This window comes from Plasmodium coatneyi, chromosome 2 (assembly GCF_001680005.1).
Source record: "Plasmodium coatneyi strain Hackeri chromosome 2, complete sequence".
Taxonomy (NCBI): Eukaryota; Apicomplexa; class Aconoidasida; order Haemosporida; family Plasmodiidae; genus Plasmodium; species Plasmodium coatneyi.
The window spans coordinates 214358-229418 of record NC_033557.1 but is presented as its reverse complement, the minus strand read 5'-3'; the positions used below and the strand labels follow the sequence as shown (position 1 = coordinate 229418).

General features: G+C 41.3%; 5 protein-coding genes across 5 annotated transcripts; 3 read left to right on the top strand and 2 right to left on the bottom strand.

Moving 5' to 3' along the window:
* Positions 1–835: 835 nt before the first annotated feature.
* On the top strand, positions 836–2686 carry PCOAH_00002670 (Uncharacterized protein; the record flags this gene model as incomplete). The annotated part of the gene is made up of 2 exons (XM_020057082.1): positions 836–899; positions 1104–2686. 2 exons carry the CDS (start codon positions 836–838, stop codon positions 2684–2686), a joined length of 1647 nt encoding a protein of 548 aa, XP_019912632.1.
* Positions 2687–3260: 574 nt separating this feature from the next.
* Positions 3261–3926, bottom strand: PCOAH_00002660 (Uncharacterized protein; the record flags this gene model as incomplete). The annotated part of the gene is made up of 1 exon (XM_020057081.1): positions 3261–3926. One exon carries the CDS (start codon positions 3924–3926, stop codon positions 3261–3263), a length of 666 nt encoding a protein of 221 aa, XP_019912608.1.
* Positions 3927–4413: 487 nt separating this feature from the next.
* PCOAH_00002650 (Uncharacterized protein) lies at positions 4414–5478 on the top strand (the record flags this gene model as incomplete). Its single annotated transcript, XM_020057080.1, has 2 exons — positions 4414–4635; positions 4989–5478. The coding sequence occupies 2 exons, from the start codon at positions 4528–4530 to the stop codon at positions 5259–5261; spliced, it is 381 nt and encodes a 126-aa protein (XP_019912761.1).
* PCOAH_00002640 (Uncharacterized protein) lies at positions 5363–6634 on the bottom strand (the record flags this gene model as incomplete). Its single annotated transcript, XM_020057079.1, has 6 exons — positions 5363–5387; positions 5494–5537; positions 5627–5724; positions 5842–5984; positions 6274–6365; positions 6620–6634. The coding sequence occupies 6 exons, from the start codon at positions 6632–6634 to the stop codon at positions 5363–5365; spliced, it is 417 nt and encodes a 138-aa protein (XP_019912743.1).
* Positions 6635–8542: 1908 nt separating this feature from the next.
* Positions 8543–14758, top strand: PCOAH_00002630 (Uncharacterized protein; the record flags this gene model as incomplete). The annotated part of the gene is made up of 6 exons (XM_020057078.1): positions 8543–9019; positions 9075–13362; positions 13483–13732; positions 14032–14376; positions 14486–14567; positions 14735–14758. The coding sequence occupies 6 exons, from the start codon at positions 8543–8545 to the stop codon at positions 14756–14758; spliced, it is 5466 nt and encodes a 1821-aa protein (XP_019912716.1).
* Between the last annotated feature and the right edge of the window lie 303 nt (positions 14759–15061).

Genomic DNA, 15061 nt, shown 5'->3' with positions numbered 1-15061 from the left:
AAGTTACGCAATTGACAGAAGTCAAAAATGCCAAGGGAAGAGGACCAACTTGTGCTCTTAAAAATTAATGGGAACAAATGCCAAGCGCAATTTGGAAGGTAAGAAATATGTTGGGGAAATTAAAGGGAAAATAACATGGAAAAGATGGCAAATGGAAAGGGTCAGGTGATAGATTTTGTGCGAAAGGCTTACCAACAAAAAAAAAATACGCGAAAAAGCGCGGAAAAACATAAGGGAAAAAAAAAAAAAATTGCGTAAATGGTTCCAGAGAAATAGGGCAATAAGCCACTGGTATACATCGATACGTTAGGAGTTAACAAAATTGTTTACACTCCCTGTGTATGCTTAACTAAAGGAAAAGTAGGGAAAAAAAATTTTATTCCTTGGGAAGGAGGGATGGGCCAAATTGAGAATGATATTCCCCGGCTAGATTTGCGAGAAACGATTGGTCTTTTTTTTTTTTTTTTTTTTTTAAGCATACCCACCGTTGCACATTTTTATGGTATTTACGAATGGAAATTGCAAGTGCTTGTGCATGTGCACCCCTAATTGTAAAGGCAATTGTGTGAAAATAGACCTGGTGCGTTGCGCCCTCCACTCATGAGAACAAAGGTGTAACGGAAAAAAAAAAAAAAAAAAAGTAAACAGTATGGAAGGAACGAAAAAAGCGAAAAGGTTAACATCGGGAGGCATGCATACAGATATACACACCACGTTCTGTTTTTAGTTTTGTAATAGGCGCATAGCAGCGTCTACCAAAATTACAAGGCGCGCCCCCCCCCACACACACACACGCAAGCAAGGAATCAAGCAATCAAGCGAACATTTCCGAAAAATGGAAAGCAGGTTTAAAAAAAATGACAGCGAAAATGACTACAAGTATTATGTGTTACAAATAGGTAAGGAAGAACAACTGACGTTCATACACCTGTGGAGTGTCTCCCAACGGGTGTTTTTTTTTTTTTTTTTTTTACTCCCCTTTTTTTTTGTGTGCAAAATGAGGTAACCTGTGTGTTAAGATCCATGTTAAGGTGCACCCCGACATGTGAGCAATGCTTCACCTACAGTTACCCATGCGCATTTTGCTTACCACCTTTTTATAGGGCGAAAATACACCTACGTAGGATTTTCAGGGCTGCACAAACCCCTGTCAGTTTATAGGACGCCCGATTTTTTTCGGTACAATGAAAGTTTCCACAATTATGCTGAGGATAAGAAGGGGGTATACAACGTGGTGGGAACTGTTTCGGAGGGGGGAGGGACTTCCTTGCGGGGATGCGCAGGTGGGAGCAAGGATAGCGAGGCCCAAGGCGAGAAAGGCGCTAACCCTGATCAACAGGAGGAACGTGCTAGCACGGATCAACAGGAGAAAGATGCCAACCCGGACCAACAGGACGAAGGTCAGAAAGGTGCTAACCCGGACCCAAACCAGGTCAGTGTTCCCCAGGACCAACCTCAGAACAGCGTTCTCCGGGACGATGGCCTCCCCAGCACGGAGGGCAGCAAACACGAAGGTAGCGTTATCTACCACTACGAGTACAAGTTCCATCAGGATGAGAAGCTGTGGAGCAAATTCTTCGAGGAGTTTACATTCCAAATATTTCGCAATTTAATAAAGACGAATAACAAGGCAAAAAAAGTCATCGTTCTTTTGAACATGTTCATCCCAACGGTAATTAAATATTCCCTCTGCAAGAGTTTGATCGAGAATTATGAATACGCCTCCATTTCCTACATAAACGACTTAGTGTCACCGCTTTTCTTGTGCAACTGCAACACTTGTGTGGTGATCGACTTGGGTTACTTAAGCTGTCGGTTGCTGCCCGTAATGAATGGCATGCCATTATATCACCATTACACGTATGTAGACAACGGGGGATTTTACATCAACATGGAAATTAGAAGGTTACTGAAGGAGCAGTATATGAGAAGGGCTCACAGGAGGAAAGATGTGCACAATTGTGAAGTTTCAAGTGCTTCATTTGTACAGGTCAGAAATGGGGACATCCTCACCAATGGGCAAAGCACAGATGATGGTTATACGGCAACCCCCCATGAAGAAAAACCCACGGAGGGAGAAATAAACATGTCGAATGGACTGCTTAATTATTACCTCGATTTATACCCACTGGAGGAAATATTAAAAATCATCGACAGCATGCCAGATGATGAAATAGAAAATATGAAGAGGAAATTTTTTTATTTAAAAAATGAACAAGCCAAATTGTACAGCGAGAAAATGGTTTTGTATGAATTTCAAAATTACGAAATTGTCGTAGAAGCGGATACCAGGTGGATGGCCTGCGAAATATTATTTACGAAAGATTATGAGCAGAATATAAATTCTATGTTCGCATGTATACTGTCTAAATTACACATGTTTGAGTTTTCCGCTTTCCACAATGTGCTGCTGGTTGGTGGATGCAGTAACATCAAGGGGATCGTTTCGAAAATTGCTCAATCCCTTTTCCACGCGTTAAGTGAGAAGAAAAAGACATCCGTCAAAGAATTGGAAAATAAAGTCAACTTTCTCTTTCCAAAGATATCCCCCAATTTGCGCCAATTCATAGGGGCCTCCATCTGCTCCAATTTGGAAAACTTGCCCGACTACACGCAGGAGCATATTCATAACAGTGTGCTGTACGACCACCTTAATGAAGACGTCTACTTCACCTTTAAGCGGTGACGTGGGGAAAAAAAAAAAACGCGAAAAAAATAACAAAAAAGGAAGATAATCTGCCATTCAAGCAGGTTAATCCAAAATTTAGTGTAATCACAACGGCCACCCCCGCCACCTCCTCGGATCGGATCGCTGGAGGAGGTGGAGTTGTGGGCCTACAAGTGTAGCTCGTCATGCTGTTGTGGACTTCACCTTTTTCCGTTCTCCACTTTTCGGACGAAAAAAAATGTCTGAACCTCTGCAAGCGGGGGCACCTCCCGCTTCAGCTCATTAACAGCCCAAGGGGAGGAAGCATAAAATAATTTTTGCACACGACGATTTCTTAAGATGGTTTATTTTGGGTTCTTCCACGGGGAAGAAAACAAATGTGCATTCGATTGGGCCTTCCTATATAAAATGCCCCATTCGAATTGGCTAAAAAAGGGGGGGAAATGGTCCCCTTTTTGGACCTCTGTTGAGTTATCCGGGGTCATCCCTTAATTTTCTGTCATCGGAGGGAATGCTTCTTTTCCACAGTGCAAATATTTCGAAAAGGATAATTCCACAGGGTGTACGTGGGTGAGTGCTACGGTCCATTTGGTTAATCCTTTTTGGCGTTTTCCTCATTTGACTCATTCTTGCTGCTACTATTCGTGTTCGGCTGCTCAGCAGCCGGTCGCTGCTCCTTCTCCAATTTTTCCCTCATAGATCTAAGCTTCTTAAGGATAAGAGCCAGATGGGCCTTCTCATTGTCTGCCATTTTTTCATACAGATAAGCGTAACCATTGGTGTAAAGCGGCTTGACTTTTTTATCAATGGACAGGCACATGTTTATTTTTTGCTTTTTTTCCAGTTCCATTCTTCTGTTGTAGAATTCCTTCTCCACTTTTTCAAGGGCATCCTTTTTCCCATACCCTCTATTCATATAGTACAGCTGGTGGGTAGCCATCTGCGTAATGATGTGATCGTTCCTAAAATAGTCATAGCCCTTCACGTTGTTATTGCCCTCCACATAACAGTCTTGGAATCTCAGATGAGGATATTTTTTTAGCAGAAATTTCACCAAGTCAATGTACTTGTTATTGTTGTACCTTGACTTTAGGCTTATGTTGTGTATTTCTATTGGGGGAGCTCTCTCTGCCCATTCCAGCCACCGAGGGCGGTCGTACAGGTTGGTCTCCACCAGCGTCCTCATCTTATCCACGATGTTGTACTTTAGGGCCCTGCAGAAGTTCGATCCATTTGGGTGTACAGCGCCCTTCCCCATGTTTGTCGGTGAGGGGCACTGCTTCGGTTACTAGGCAACATAGGGACGTAGGGTTCAATCTGCGCCAGTCGAATTATGTGTCATTAATAAAACCTTTTGCTTACCGGCTCTTGACTCCCCTCACACATTCCGTTCGCCCAGTTGCGCAGGTGGAATTAAAGCCCCAATTGGAGATGTCATGTGAGCCAATTCGATTTTCCCCTTCAAATGGGAGTTCCCCATTTTTTTCTAAATTTGTTAACTCCCTGTTTACATTATTTGTCACACGAAAAATTAGCTTTTATTTTCCCAAAGGAGCGGTTAAAATGGAAATATATTTTTTTTTTGCACACTTGAAAATGGCATAAGGCGTAGCGACTGATGTCAGATTGCAATGATATGTTTGCGTGTAGTGGGGCGAGGAAAGAGAAATATTATTTGTGTAGGAACCCCTGTATGAGTAAAGTTCATTTAGAATGCTTTTCCTTCAGCGAGGGAAAAAAAAAACGCATAAAGAATGCTCTGCTTTGTATCATCTACCACATTTAAGCAGGCATAACAAAGGTGACAAATCAGAATAGCACAGAGTAACAACGTGAAAGTAGAACCTGGCCGAGCACATATGTATCCGGTTGTGAGACTTTTGAGGAAATTTTCCTCCACCCAGAAGAGCATCAACGAGGAGGATATCACCATTTTGAAGAAAAAGCTAAGATGCAAATTTAAAAGTGTTAGTTGAGGAATAGGCATATAGTTTGCCAGAAAAAAAAAAAAAAAAATGGCCATTTGGTGTGAAAAAATGGGGAGGGGCCAAACTGTGGAAAGAAAAATGTGAAAAGGGGGAATAATTACAAACCTTATTTAAATGCGCATGGAGTGCGAAGCGGCGTGTACATAGCATAGGGGTGCGATTGTGTAGAGCCCTCCCATGAGCGTAAATGTGGCCTTAACGATGTGTACTCTGTTCCTGTAGGGAATTCTTCCAGAGAGTCTACACAGGACAATTGTGTAGCCAGTTAACATATGTATACACGTGTACCTCCTTTATATATGAACTTATTTTCCCACCCCCCCTTGCTGCAGGTCGGCATGCTCGAGCTAGACACGCTGATAAACAACTACCTAAACAGTAACATAAATAGCATGAACAAGGAGAAAGCAAAGCTACTCTACAATCTGATGGATATCGACACAACAAATTTGTTGAAACTTTTTTATTTTTATTCGAACAAGGAAAATCAGAAGGTGGAAAAGCTAGCAGAGTATTTAAAGAACGTAGACGAGGAGGAAATAAAAGACACGTTCAAGTTGCTAATGGATATTTTGCATAATAACGAAAAGATTGTCCGTTCGTGATGGATATAGAGAAAGGGTAGAAGTGCAAAATTGGGAAAAAATTTACCTGATCATCATTCGGTTCCCACTTTGGTGGTGTTGCTCTTCGTTGGACTTTTTTATCAGTACTCGACGTAGTTGGATAAGCTGCAGAATTGGTGAAGCGGATCGGAGAGGTGGTGGGGGAGTTATTTGGGCGTGCCGCTGGTTACTCTCCCATTTTTTCCTCCGTATTGTGTTGTCTTTGCCTTACATTTGAACCAAGTCGGCGTGGCTTATGTTTCCCTGTGCGTCCACCTATTTTGTTAACATAGAAGAATGAAAAAAATTACCATTCCCTTTAATAATATTTTTTTGTAAAATTGGTTAAACACAATTTGCATTACCGGAAGGTCAATTAAAAACTTTTTAAACTCGCTTTCGGTGAACTTGTTCCCGTGTTCACACAGGATAGCCTTTAGCGAATTTTTGCTTATCGTTTCGCCTATTGGGGAGGGGCAATTATGCGGGCATGCATCTAAGCGAACATGCACACATGCATATAATAATATATATGTGTACATACGTACCTACACACACGTGTGTGCATGTGCACGCATACTTTGTGGGTTCAGGAAGCTAATGCACTTTTCCACCTTCTCCTTCGCGTAGTAGTTGCTCTGAAATTTGAGCACGTAATCGCTCAGCTCCTCAAAGCTGTAGCAGTTTTTGCTGTCTTCAAATATTTCGTAGCATATTTTAAACCTGCGGGTTGTTGACGGCCATTTGGGGGCGGAAAACCGTCAGAAGCGCAGGGCCTGAGGTGTGCATACCACTGTTAATATACCACTGTGCAGCCATCTGTTCTAAGAAAGAAGACACGAAGGGGGGGAGCTACCCCTTGCGAACGTTCGCTAGGACGATAGGAACCTCTCGACATACGTACAACTCAACGGAGTGACAATCTAACTGAAAGAAATAGGAAGTTCTCTAGTCTACGAACATGACAGAGACAACCCTCAACCGATACGATGAAATTATTTTTTTCACATACCCGAGCGATTTCAGTATTACTATTAGGTCCTGCTTGTCGACGTAATCCTTGTCCTTTTTCTTTAAATTAAAGAGGTCTACAATTCTGGCGCTCTGCACGGCGGGGCGTGTTGAGTGTTTGCGGCAGAATGGGAGCACGGTTCTATGCACCTGTGATGTATATACATATGCAGGCACGTAAGGTTACGTGTAAAGCAACACATGGACGAATAAACCCAATCTAGCGCAGCGTTAATGCATGTGTCTGCTTGGTAGCCTCTTTCATTTTGCGCAGAACATTCCCCCTTCCAGTGTGGCCTCATTAATCCCCTTCTTTTTTTTTTTTTAACAATCAATGGGAATATTACTTGCGTTTCGTCCATACTGCAAAGGGGGAAATCCTGAGTCTATTATTTTGCCCTTTCGTTTTTTCCTTTACTTTTTGGTTGTTTATTTTTTTATTTTATTTTTGATCTTATTTTTTTGAATGGGGGCTGTTCGTCACAGGTTGTGTATAAGTCGGTCTCATAGGTCGTTTGCAGTCCTGTGGGGCGCGGAGCGTATGCGCATAGAACGGGAGGATAAACGGGGAAAAGATTTACACGCGTGTAAGTATTATTGTAAATATGCGTGGTACTCACTGCATACATAAGGCTCATGTGTACAAGTGTGTGTGAACGGCGTAACCTTTAACCTGTTTTATTGCTGATAAAAAATATATAGTTTTTTTTTTTTTTTTTTTTTTTTTCTTCGTGGTCTAAAAAATTGGTCAAAGTTTTTCCACAAAATTGTCGTCCCACATGTGCATATGTTCATACTGTCCCACGATTTTTATCGTTTACTCATTTTTACTATTTATGTGCATACTGTACGTATGTAACATTGTGATAAGGGATGTTTAATTGTCATATATATTTTTTTTTAATTCCTTTTTTCATTTTTACCTGTGTGGTATGGCTATTTGGCGGAGACGAATTGGAAAAGGAGTTAATGGAAATGCCTATAAGTGTACATACGCCTATACGTGTGGAGATGCTTCCCCCAAGGGCTTAACCATTTTAAACGCTTCCTGTAGGAATGCATATGTATATCCTTTCTGCTGAAAGTGGCTTTTCCTCTCATGTTATACAAAAATGAAGTGCAATTATCGAATGCAAGGATATGTGCTCTTCTTATTTTATACATTTTATTGCCTCATTATTACTGTTTTTTCTTTACCTTTTTGATGCTTCCCCCTGCACGCGTTTTGTGTAATTTTGTTTAACGTTGCAGAGTTTGCTTAGCTTTGCCCAGCTTCGCCAATTTGCACAATTTGTGAGATTTGTGCAATTTATTTTTTTATATTCCTAATGCAATGCCATGTCTTATAATGTTTGTATCAAGAGAAGTCACAGACATTTTTTTTTTAGAGTACACTTTTAACGATATGTACAATTACATTCATTTATAGACAAGAACGTACATTGGGATGTGAATTGCTGCTTTATTTTATTTTTTATTTTATTTTTTGTTTGTTTCCTTCCATTTCGGTGTAATGATTTTTTCAATTTTTGCTATTGAAGAAAAAATTGCCACGCGTTTACTCAATTGTTCGCTTGTTTTGCGGCGCTCTCGTGATTGACGGCTTGCATGCTTACTTGTTTACATAAGCAGACGTCCACACGCCCGTGAACTTTCGTCTGCGCCATAAATCGAAAGAGTAAAAAAAAAAAAAAAAATCCCCTCTGGTGATATAATATTGGCAAGCACGATATATTGACAGAGAAAGGTGCCTCCCCCGAGCAAGCGAGTAGACAATGTGTCAGTCACTGCACTAATGGTTGTTTAGAAAAAATAAGAAGTGAACGGCGAAGGGGCGCATATAAGGCATATATTTACGTATGTACGGATTTACTTGTGCATGGCTGCCATTCCTGTATGCAAAATAAGAGGGCTTAGCGCATTCGGATAATTATACACCTGAGTAATTGTTATTTTTTGCTTGTACCTTTACGCGCATATTTTCCTATGTTCGCATGTGAGCATATAAACCTCTTTGCCTGATCATATGCTTAGATACATTTATGTGTATTTTTTTTTTTTTTTCCGTCGAACTATTTCAGTGCTGATTTTTTTTTTTAAAATTCGATGCGCCCCCTTCCCAAATGCGTGATATATTTTGCTCATTTTTCGCATAACATTTAGGTAAGTTCCCATACCTGTTGAAAAAAAATCGGTTGGGTTTTTATTTACCAAAATTCTCTGCTCACGTTTATGTATCCCCACCGAATATGCGCTAAAAGTAGGCGAAAATGGGGGAAGAAAATTACACACCAGATGGTTCCACTAGCAGCTGTAGCAGTGGTGGCACAAAGAATCTGGATTTTAGAGAAATTCAAAAGGAAATAAGCGAATTTAAAATTAAGCAAAACGAGACGTTCAATTTTTATTTAGACAGTATTGACAAATTGCTGGAAAAAGTTCAAAAGGCCAAAAAAAATGTAGAAGAAAAAATAAAAAAAAAAAAAGACACCATTAAGGTGGAGAATGATAAAATGCGTGAAAATGCAAATGTGAATGGGAGTACTGCCCAGATTAATCTCACCAATCTGACTACAAGTGAGGAAAAAAACAAGTACGATATTAAGGAGCTAGTAAAGGACGTCAAAGAACTGAAAATTACGGAAAAGGTGAGTGAAGAAAATAAAAAATTTTACAACATTTTGTTGTCATCTTATAGGGGCATCATATCATTGATAAAACAGGAAACCCCAGAAATTTTCAACAACGTTAACATAAAAAAAAAGCGTGATCCTTAGATTAATTCTACTGCACTTTTTGCAGAAGGGCGATTTCTTTATGTACTATGTGTTAAATAAAGAAATTCTGGAAAAAAGAAAAAAAAAAAAAATGGAAAAGGATACGCCTGTGGTGAGTGGATTGGGTCAGAATTCAGTCCCCAATGAAAAGATACAATTATGCAATGAAGGGAAGGTGGCCACCGACGGGTTGCAGGCGGGCGGTAGTAATAGGCCATCCGAATGTTTAGCTAACAGTGGCGATGGGAAAAGCGGAAAGGCGCAGCGGACCGTCCAATCTGGGCAGTCAACTTCGCCATGGGGGGACGGAGCGTTGTATAGTGGGAACCCATTTCCGGGTGCGCCCGTCGAGGGGGGGACATTTCAAAATGGTCATGGAGATGGCTCCGAAAATGGCTCCCCCTCGAGTCTTCACACCACTGAAGCCTCAGGGGTGAATTGTCCCAAGAAGGAGAAAAAAAATCCCCAGGGACAACAGTATACAGTCCTCCTTAACAACATAAAGAGTGCCAAGGTTGCGTACTCGAAGAGTGATCTATTTTCCCAGCTGAAAAAAGAATATATAAGCAAAATATCTTTTGAAAATGACACAGAAAAGATCGAATTTGAGCATGCATTAATTGAGAAGGAAGTATTCGAGGGGTATACAAAACTGCACAGGATTTTGTATAACCTGAAGAGGTTCCAAGTGGACACATGTATCGAGTGGTACAATAACTGTAGCGAAACGACAAGGAAGAAGTATGTAAAACTAATTTATTTACTACACTGTATTAATTATTTAACGTATTCGAGGGAGGATAAGGAGAAGGCACTTAGCTGCTTAAGGGACCTCATGATAAACTACAGTGAAAATAAATCACACATATCGAGACTGAGCACGTTCATTTGCATCGGTGTGGATAACCTTTTCTTTAAAAGTATGTTTTCCAATGTCCATTCGAAGGTTTTCAATTTTTTCAAGAGAGCTTTCAATGAGGAGGGGATCCTCATCCCCGTGCCGAAGAAAGACAAGCGGGCAAGGGAAAACCTTCAAAATTGCCCAAATTGTGAAAATCGTCAAAATTATCCATATTGTCCAAATTGTGCAAATTGTCCAAATCGTCTGAAGGATGGCCTACCCCACGATGGGACTGCACATTATCGTGACAATAAACAAGGAACCAGTTTGGCTAGCCAAATGTCGAAAAAACGGAAGAAAAAAAAAAAAAAAAAAGTAACCTCCCGACATAGTGAGGATAACCAGGATGAGGCCTCCGATGATGATCGCCGGGATAAGCGTACTGTGGCCGCTTTGTCAAAAAGAAAGGAAAAAAAACTGGCCAAATTGGTACAAAAGAGAAAGGAAAAAATGAAAAAAATAAAAACAAATGAGAACATTTTGAAGAGAAAAATAAGGAAAAATAAAGAAAATGTGATGGGCAAAAAATCCAAGAAGAAAAAAAAAAAAAAAAAAAAAAATATACACCCTGCAAGTATGACACATCAGCAGGTGTACCGCCTCAGCAACAAAATAAGGAGTACTGAGGGGCCACTAATTCATAACGACATATATAAGGAGAAGTACGTTCACTACGATTCGGACGATACGTATGGCAACACGGGGGAGGAAGAAGATGCCACTCTCCCGTTAAGCGAAACGTTTATAGAAAATCGAATAGATGAGTTTATTAGAAACGAAAAGAGGATGAGCAACCCATTTTTTTACGACCCAGCAGATGAGCATTATGTAAATGGAGAGAGATTGATTTTGCCCAATGTAAGATACGCCAGTCTTGGAAGGAAAACACACAGTGGAGACGTTTCTGTTGGAAGAGCAAATTCCCAGGGAGACAGCGAAGCGGATGACAAACTGAACAAAGGATGGTACAGCCACGTTTTCAAATGTACGAAAGATGTTTTTGTAGAAGTAAATGCAGGAAAAAAAGAAGCCAATTTTTCAAAAAACGAAAGGGAAGAAAACCAAACGTGGGAAAACGATTACAATTACCATCATCGCAGATGTAAGAATGAGAAGAAGGAACCAGAAGCTGTCTATTTGTACGAACTGAGCGAAAATGAATTTTCGCACATGTACCAAAATGATAGCTCCTATATTACCTACAAAACGTTAAAAAAAGCAGCACAGTTTTATGACCATAATGACACAAAAATTATGGGAAGCACTAATAAGAATTTAAATAGTGGCTATATAAACTTCCTAAATGTGAGTAGCACATATTGTACGAGCAATTCCTACTATGAGAGGGGTTCCCGTTTATGCTTTCTGCAAAATAAAGGTAGTGAATGTGTTAATTATTCCAAACAACCAAGTGGTTACAGTTGCAACATATCGGAAACACATTCATTTCGTGCGCTAACGAACTCGTGCTTTATGAAAAAGCCAAACAGTTTGAAGAGGAAATTTGCCAAGTGTAAATATTTAGCGCGTAATGGTAGAAGTGAAAAGACGAGCGAAAAGAAGATAAAAAAAATGGACACAACGTTATCCTCCACGGAGTGTGCAGCCAGCGTGCATGTGGGGGATTCCCCAAGTAGTGCAGCGTTATTATCACAAGAAGAGGGGAAAAAAGGCAGCATAGGTGAAGGAAAAACCGTGAATGTTACTAACCTTTCCATCTGTGACAAACAGAAGAAAAACAAAAATACGAGGGGGAAAGACAAGGAAAAACAAGATTACCGTGACGATGACAACGACGATGATGATGATGGTGTAGTAGTGGGTGACCTAATGAACAGCAGTAGCGCTACCCCGTCAACAAAGGTTAAAAACGTGGATGAAGATTTTGAGTCGTTTAAGGAGCATCTGGGGGGAGACACAGAGCAGTGGGGTAGTAGCTCACAAAGTTATAAAACCCCCAGCTCGGACAGAGCCATGATGGATTCAAGTGAAGACGAGTTTCACTTCTCCACCTCTGCCAGTTCGGACGAAAATGCAAAAAAAGACCTGAACAAAGTGAAAGAACAAGTAGATTTGATAAAGGAAGATTTCATAAAAAAAAACACTGCCATTGCTTTGCTGAACACGAATAATATACAGGCATACAATAGGGCCATATTAGCTGCAAAAAACACGAGGGCAAACAAAACCCCCACCGATGTCAGCAGAATTGTACTCACCCATGCTTTAACCAATAGAGAAATGTATACCCTACATAGTTCTCTGTCTAACTATAAAAACAATGCGGAGTTTCGACGTATCTGTCTGAAGTGGAAAGCCAAGAAGGAGAAGAGAAAGGAGCGACTCAGGGGAAAGGGCAAGAGCAATCGTATCGATGACGATAAGCAGAAGAAGAAAAAAAAAAAAAAAAAAAAAAAAAGTACAAAGGGTAGCGAAATTGGTAAGCAGAATAAGGGGAAGGAAAATAAGAACAAGGAGGGAGAAAAGACAGACACATCACATAAGGGAGTGGAAGAGAAGAAAGAACAACAAATTGTAGAGCAATCACAAGTGGGGCAGAATGTCCCATCTGTAGAGGAAAAGCTTCAGGAAAAGGTCGAAGTGGAGGAAAAAATAATTGCTCCATCGGATTCGAATGCCGAGGGTGCCCCTTCTACCGGGGAAGGAAGAAGCGCCGAGGTTTTACCAACCCATTCGGAAGTAGGGACCCTCCCCGAAAATGCTCAAGAGCGCGAACCAAAAATGGAAGAAGATGCAATCGTTTTATCTGAAAAATGCGAAGAAGGAAAAGAAGGTCATGGTGATGAGGTGCACGCAGAGCAGGATCGTAAGAGCGAATCTGCCAAAAAGGAAGAAGACTCGCATGGTGCCTTAAAGGAAGAGGGAGTCATTCCGGAAGGCAGCACGGAAGAGACTAGGAACAACTCAAGTGGTGCTGGTAACAATGCGAACTATGCTACTGAGCAGAGAGGGGAGGAAGCAGTGCACAACGAGGGAGTGACGCTGGTAGAAGCGGTGGAAGCAGCAGGCCAAAGGACAGACCCCCCAGCAGAAGAACACCCCAAGGATGAAGCAGTCGAAGGGAACCGGAACGAGGGGGAAAGGCAGGATTTGCAGAAGAAAAACGAGGCAGGTTCAGAAGAAAAACCACACGAAACGGATAACCCGAAGGACGGAGAAAAGGTCAAACGCAAGGAAAACGCCGAGGCAAAAATGAGGAAAGAAAAAAAGGGAGTTTTCTTGGGGTCCTACAAAAAGAACTTCAAAAAGAGGAGGTATGACCCCAATTTTTTTTACGACGAAAAGATGCAAGTCAAGATGAAGAGAAAAAAAAACGAGAAAAGTGACAACAAGGTCGCTAAGAGTAAAAAGGACGGTTGGGGGGGCTCCAGGAGCGCCAAGTGCTCAGCAGGTAGGGTGGAAATGATGAGGCATGCCTGCAGAGAAGCGTGCAGAATCAGGGAATTTTCCACTTTTTCATTCACGTGAAAAGTTTCTAGATCGCTTAATGTGTGCACATTCCACCCCGCAGGTAAAAGAGGACCTCGTGGAAGAGGCCGAGACAGCGACAGCAACGGTGAAGGAAAGAAGAAAAAGGACTCGAGCAAAAAGGACAAAAAAAGAAATAAAGAGAAAAAGAAGAAAAACGACAAGAAAGGAGAGCCACAAGATAGTAAGGACCCCGGGAAGGAGCAGAACATCGCAAGTTGTGAGGATACCAAAATGGAGAAGGGAAGAAAAAAGAGCTGCAAGGAGAAAAAGGTTTACATCCACTTGGAGAGGTAAGAAAGGAAAGCAAACGAAGGAGCGATCGGACGAATAGGACGCACCTGAAAGAGTTGTAGCAAACGATGTTCTCATTTAACAGGATGTCCTGTGGGTGTTACCCGAGAACCGATTAGCGTATGGTCTTTGCCCGTTGTATCTTTCTGCATTTTTGACCGCATTTTCGATATTCAATGTGCCGCTTGCGAAATGCCCTCCCCTGAGGAAAATCAAAAGGGCCGTCATAAGTACATTTATATATGCTTGTACAGGTGGCCGTACTTATGTGTTTTTTTTTTACCTCTCCCCCGTTTAGCCCCCTGTCCGTCCTTGTATGCGGAGGACTGATCTCCTCGAAGAAGCTTATAGAGGCCCAGACCATCCTGAAGGAAAATAACAGAAGACTACAGGAGGCGAAGAATAGCTCCTCTCTAACTTTTCCCAGCGAGAGAAATGCAGAAAAATCCTTTGATAAATTTGGGAAGGAGAAAAATAAAAAGAACAAGGGGAACGGTGCTCTCTTTTCAAACTCCCTGGCGGTAGAAGTCGATTTGAGTGGATGTTTTTTTTTTCACTCCTCCTTTACCTGCCCCATTAGTCGGGACAAATCGTCTAAGGATAATCCGCCCTACGTGCTGCGATGCGGACACGCCATTTGCAAGTAAGCACTGAATACGAGGGGCATCGCACGTGGTGCACTCCTTAACAACTATATACATTTTCTGCCGAACTCATGCTTGCATTTCTTTTTTCCCACTCCCCCATCCTAGGAGCTGCGTGGACAAAATTCACGCGCAGAGGTCCAGACAGTTCAAATGCCCCATGTGCCCGCAATACCTGCATTTAATAGAGGTAGGAGTCCACCTATGTGCCTTCCCTTCATGCTGTTTAAAATTGCAGCAGTGGGGGAGAAGGCACATATATAAGCCAAGCTGCGCACATACATGTGTGTGAATTGCCCTCCTGTCACATCCATCTCCATCATTATAATTTCTGCGTTCACCTCTACCTCCCTTCAGATAATTCCGCTATACTTTAACTAACCATCCGCCCCCGAAATATATTTACTCCTTCCGGTGAAAACACTTCGCTCGCACAATCCGTAGTGCACATGGAGCATTTACCAAAAAGGTGTAATGTGTAGGATTTTTTCACTGACCAAAAATGGGCTAAATTGAGCTTATAAATATGTAAAGACAAAACAATTTTTTTTTTTTTTTTTGCCATTTTTTTCTTTTTGTTCAACTTTTGTGCCATTTAGCGACAGCCTTTGGCACATTTTTTTAGTTTAATTATAGTAAAAAAATAAATTCGTCCTATCAAAGCAGCAATAATTAAAACGAAGC